Genomic DNA, 5,785 nt, shown 5'->3' with positions numbered 1-5,785 from the left:
CGGCGGCGACCGTGGCGGTCGTCAATCCGACAGCGGCAACACATCAGACACTCCCAGTGGTCAGTAGTGGTGTGGCATTTGGCTTCGACGAGCGAGATCAGAAGGAGAGAAAAACGAACCCACCGGCAGCGCATGTTGTCGACAACGGCGCGAACGAGAGTGGCGGGCTCGATAACGGTTGCGTGCGTGAGAAAGGAAAAGGGAAACCTAAATTTATTTATTTATTTATTTATTTTTGCCATCTCTTATATATATAAATATATAACATAAAATCTTCCCAAATTTTCTTTCCCATTTTCAATTTTGAAATCCTCCAAATTTCATAAATCTTTTACCCAACTTAAATCCAAAAAAGGTTCTGAATCTCTAATTGAATTCAAGCTAACCATCTTCTCCAAATCCAACTCCAATTTACACTAGAAAGTTCAGAGCTTATACTATAAACCCTATAGGAACTTTTGGGTAGTGTTGCAGCACTGTGAAGAAATGTTGTCGGATAATGAAATATAAAAAAGACTCACCAAGTAGAAATCAATATTAATTGAGGAGTAAGCAATAATGTAAGGGCTTGAACACAAAATCTCTTTCAAGATGGTGTCTCTTTTGGGTCTATTATTCTTGATCCCATCTCAATTTCTTTTTATTAGATTGAATATTTGTTTAGACTTTATAGATTCGGATACCATATTTGATAGTATGGAATTTCATCTTAAAATCAGTTGGCAATGGGAAGAATAGCCCATCTATCTTAGAGTGTGAGATCCCCTTGGTTTTTCCAATATGTGATCTTCAACACTTTGAGAACGTTTGGTTTAAAAAAAGGAGGCAAAAGGTAGAGAGTGTATTTGGAGGCCAACCATTCATTCCGAAGTGCAAATCAAGGAATTGTTGATGATCTTCAGCGATTATTCTTTTCTATTCTTCTTCTCTGTGTGGTTGTTAAAGTTGATTCAAATATGTTTTTGACAACGACGAGAGATTAGACTCCTTAATTTTAGGGTGTTGATAAATTTGAGATTTAAATTAGTTCTTAGAATTCTTATGAATTTTGTGGATTTCATTGTTTTTCAATTAGGATTGCATGAAAAAAATGGTTCTTCGAAAGAGAACAATCTATCATTTAGTTTCTAGATTCAAACACATCAATGAATACAAAAATTCATAAAACGTATGATTTAATGAAATTGCAATCAAACATCCCTAGAATGTTTTTATTATTGAAATTTGATCTTTACTTTTTAAGTTTTCATCAGTTTAAATTCATAACCCATCATTTTCAGTTCCCAAGCATTCCTCATTTATAAATATCTAAATTAACACAAAAGGTGTTTAAAACTTAACCTTCATGCTTATAAGCAAAAAGGTGTATTATTTATCATTTCATATACTACATTACATTATATTTTCATATTTCACCATAAAACACTTTTTGAACCTCTCATTCTTTAAATCAGTATACAAAGTACTAAGTTTGATAGAGAAGAACTTGTGTTATGTCGACCATTTTTATCAAGCGCAATCCGATCCACGTGGTCGGAACTCGACACCTTTCAAAAGAAACCCGCGCTTCCAATGCCCTCCATGTTCATACATGTGAAGCTCGATCTCACCGCCATTTTCACAACCACAATTATCGACCAAGAAATCACCACCTGAAATCTCCAACCAGTCCCCTCGTTTCACGAACTGCAGACTTTGTTTGCGTTCTATCTTGCATCCATTTGGCCTCATGAGTTCTATGTTCACAGGAAGCTCCCATCCAGAGGCATTATTGGTTAACTGTATCTTCCATATTACATCGTACACTATTCTTGGTGTGAAAAAAGTTGCACTTACTTTCACGCGTATATCGAACCAAGATACTTGGATACACTCAGCGACTTCATATGTTTGGCTACAAGATTGTGAAACACCATGTATTATTTTATCAATTTCATAATAATTTAGAATTTTTTTTTCAAGGGGCTTTTACTTAAATTATTTGACAATAATTTATAAGTAATCAATTTCAAAATTTGATTATTTCATAACATGATATTATGAAAACGATTCATAACAATTTCATTATCAATCTTGAATTATAATTTGACATTTATGCTCAGAATTCTAGTTCTTAAATCAGGGTCTACCGATAAATATATTGTAAATGTACTTCTCTAAAATATATGTTAGAACTACTACTACTTTTCTTTAAAATGAAGATAATAACCGAGTTGATTTTCTTTTATAACGTCTCTCCATTATATACATACATATACAACGCAGGAATCCACCTTTGTTGCACAAGATATTTGTTAGGAAAAGAGTAGCAGTTGATTTCCAACATGGGATGGGATTTTCAACCGAAATTATTAATTATGTTAATATTTTGAATAAAAATAAAATCCCATATGAAAATAAGAGATGGGTGTATAATGAAGAAATAAATATGGGTTAAAATTATACCCGGATTCCGTTATATTTATCCATCTCCAGTAGCGGGGATCTTGAATCCAGACAATTGAGAAGGCTCTTGCATATAGAAAGTACCAGTTACTGTTTGTGTTCTTATCAAGGATATATTTCTGCATTCAAATAAGATGAAATTTGAATTTATCTTCTCATGATGAGTAGAATATATATCTCAAAGAATATTATAGTCCTCTTTTTTTAAAAAAAAAAAGAAAAAAACAATATAGTATTTCACATACCTTAGTTCCATTGTTCAAGAAGATCCCCGAAGAGACTTGATGATAAAGGTCATCGAAGGAGGGCCATTGCAATTGCACGTCTGAAGATTTGCAAATAACATCTATGCAATGGCCATACGTCACTTTTGCTCCTAATTTCGTTTTTGCTTCCGACCCTTGATCGCACATTTTCGAGGCTCTTTCGATTAAGAGTCGAGATGTGAACTAAGACGGGAATTGACAAGGAATTTATAACCCTTTCTTCGGTACCCAATTTTAAAAGTGGGACATGAGAATCAGTCATTTCCATTACTTTTTTTTATGTCGTGTCTGTGTGAATTTGATACCTTTCGAAAGTAAATTATATATTCTCTCTTTTTTTATTACAATTAGATCCTACTAAATATATTATTTTAAATTTAAATTTTGAATGTTCAAATTCAACCGATAATTAAATGGATACAAAATTTAGTTGATAACAAATTATTGGACCTATTTGGTAGGCAACCCAGATTCTGTTTTATGTTTATAGATTGTTCAGTGAATATGTGTTTGGTTGGCAGTCTCGATTCTGTTTCTGAAAACTGTTTTCGAATTCTGTGATCCAAACAATGCAAATTCTGAAAACAACTCTTTATGTTTGTAGTGGATCCAGATTTTGAATTCAAAATTTTAAAATGTAGAATTATATTAAAAATGATCAAAACAATAACACAATTATACTATTTCATGTTATAAACTCAATTATATTTGTTGAATTTAAAATATGTAATATATATTATATGATATTTCAAAATAATAATTATACAAAAACTTTAACATAAAACAAGTTCAGAAATTAATTAATAATTGTTTATATTCAATCTAGTATTCAGTGAGTAACTAAATATATTTTCAATCACATTTTAAAATTTTGTTTAAATTGAAATTTAATTTCTAAATATGCTACCAAACGCATATATGAAAACATGAAATATAACTTCGTTTTCAATGAACCCCTTGTTTTCAAATTTCTGTTTTTAGAATACCTACCAAACAAGCCCTAAATTATTTTGATTAATTATATTATCCAATTCTATCGTATACCATTAATAATAATTTATTGATGAATTAAAATACGTACTTAATTAATATTTTTTTTGTTAATTACATATAAAATTAAGTATTTTATGGAAAATATTGATTAATTTAAATTAGAGTTATTCATGAGTTCTTTTAGGCATATTTTTACTAAATTATTCATATCTTATTTGATAACCATTTGATTTTTTTTTTTTTTTATAGAGTTAAATTTGTAAAGAAATTTGTAAAGACTCATTTTACCTCTAAATTTATGTTTTGTTATTCATTTTTAACCAATGATTTCAAAAATTAAAATAAATTTTGAAAACTCCAAAAAGTAGCTCTGAAAAACTTGTTTTTGTTTTTGTTTTTGAAATTTGGCTAAGAATTCATAAATTATTGTGAGAAATTGAAAGGAAATAAATTTAATTTTTAAAAATAAAAAACCAAATATGAAATCCTTACCAAAACAAATATCATTTACTTCTTCTAGCATTTCCAAATAGAACCAAACACAATTATTGATAATTCCAATACATTTTATTCCCAAACCACATGGTTCTTAAACAAAATGGACCTTAGTTTGTTGGTTTTGCGTACTTTGCTCTTTCGACCTCCCACACCCCATTTTTTATCTCACGGGCAAATCAAAATGTTTGATTATTTCAACTATTTTTTTTTAATTAATCAAACATTTCCTTTTTTTGTCAAACATTTTCATTTTTTTGTGATATTTCATTTTGTTATAGGTAAAATTGGACATAAGGGGTAAAAAAGATATTTGACAAAGTATCCAATTTAACCTTAAAAAGAAAATAGAAAAAGAAATGAGAAGAAAAGGGAGAGAAGGTGGTATGGGTCGAGTCCGTACCACCACACTCGCCCTCCGCCCAAAGTCAAGGTTGAGCTCAAGGAAACAACCCCTTTCCTTGGGGAGTTGGCTGGAGCAATCCCTACTCCAAATAGAAATAGAGATAGTGAAAAAACTATAAATAAGGGTGAAGAGCACCAGGGAGAGGTAACTTAGAAGTTTTAATTTCTTCTACTCATCTAATTCTGTTACTCCTTGATCAAAATTTGACATCAACACATTTCATTTTAAAAATTGAAATTTTAATAGATGAAAGCTTCATGGAAATTATACGCTTTACTTGTTTTGTTCATATGAAATTTAGAACAAGTGCTAATAATATAAATCTAAAAAATGGCCCAAAATATTGAATAAGAACCGTGCATACATTACCTAAATTTAAAGGAAAGTGCAAATATAATAATCAGACTTGAAGTCTTAACAAATATAGCACAATATAAAAGAATTTGTAGATATACCAAAATTTAGATCTAACTCTCAAAGTACAAATTTAGATCAAACTCTCGAAATCTACCATTGATAGAGGTCTATCCTTAATATCATTGATAAGGATATATAAGAATATATCATTGTTAGATTTTGTTATATTTGCAATTCTTTAAAAATATGGCTATACACTTACTTATTAGCCCGAAAAATGCTTCTCATTGCAATGATTATCTTAAATTTTTATTGATATTCTTTTTTATCTATAGTATTGGAAAAATAAAAGACATAGCTAGAGCACACGTGCGATATACGTGGTTCAAAATCTTTAGAACATAAAATTTTAAAGAAAAAATGTCTTTTTGGTCCCTAGGTTTCAAATCTAGTTTCTATTTGGTCCCTAGGTTTCAAAATGTTACACATCTAGTCCTGAAGTTTTGATTTTTAATTCAATTTAGGCTCTAAGTTTCAAAATGTTACAATTTTACACTTGAGATTTGAGTTAATTTTCAATTTAGTCCCTATGTTTCAAGATTTTACATTTTTAACATCAAATTTTCATTAAATACTCACTTTTAATGATCGATGTCAACGTCTGCTAATTAATTTAAGAGTTGATTGTACAAATAACAATTAGTCCCAAAATAATAAAAGATGTAGCACAGGAATAAACATATTAGGTATATGCACATAATTAGTGTCGGATATCACTAATAGCAGATAACAGTGATAGCCATATTGGTAAATGACTAAAAAG

At 29.8% G+C, this 5,785-nt stretch overlaps 1 protein-coding gene across 1 annotated transcript; it reads right to left on the bottom strand.

The window, feature by feature from the left end:
• Positions 1-1,326: 1,326 nt before the first annotated feature.
• On the bottom strand, positions 1,327-2,958 carry LOC120078162 (lectin-like). The gene is made up of 3 exons (XM_039032387.2): positions 2,691-2,958; positions 2,446-2,564; positions 1,327-1,894 (listed from the first exon to the last, which is right to left on the bottom strand). The coding sequence occupies exons 1-3, from the start codon at positions 2,856-2,858 to the stop codon at positions 1,510-1,512; spliced, it is 672 nt and encodes a 223-aa protein (XP_038888315.2). The 5' UTR covers positions 2,859-2,958; the 3' UTR covers positions 1,327-1,509.
• Positions 2,959-5,785: the final 2,827 nt, after the last annotated feature.

This window comes from Benincasa hispida, chromosome 5, assembly GCF_027475165.1.
Source record: "Benincasa hispida cultivar pf3 chromosome 5, pf3_genome.v1.1, whole genome shotgun sequence".
NCBI lineage: Eukaryota > Viridiplantae > Streptophyta > Magnoliopsida > Cucurbitales > Cucurbitaceae > Benincasa > Benincasa hispida.
The sequence above is the reverse complement of the archived record's forward strand: the minus strand, read 5'-3'. Positions and strand labels throughout refer to the sequence as shown.

What these genes read in the sequence shown, in the direction of transcription:
- LOC120078162 (XM_039032387.2), bottom strand. Translation starts at nt 2,858, where the DNA reads ATGTGCGATCAAGGGTCGGAAGCAAAAACGAAATTAGGAGCAAAAGTG. An exon ending in TCTTGAACAATGGAACTAAG is followed by an intron (nt 2,565 to 2,690) that starts GTATGTGAAATA and finishes ATTTGAATGCAG; the next exon opens with AAATATATCCTTGATAAGAA. An exon ending in ATAAATATAACGGAATCCGG is followed by an intron (nt 1,895 to 2,445) that starts GTATAATTTTAA and finishes ACAATCTTGTAG; the next exon opens with CCAAACATATGAAGTCGCTG.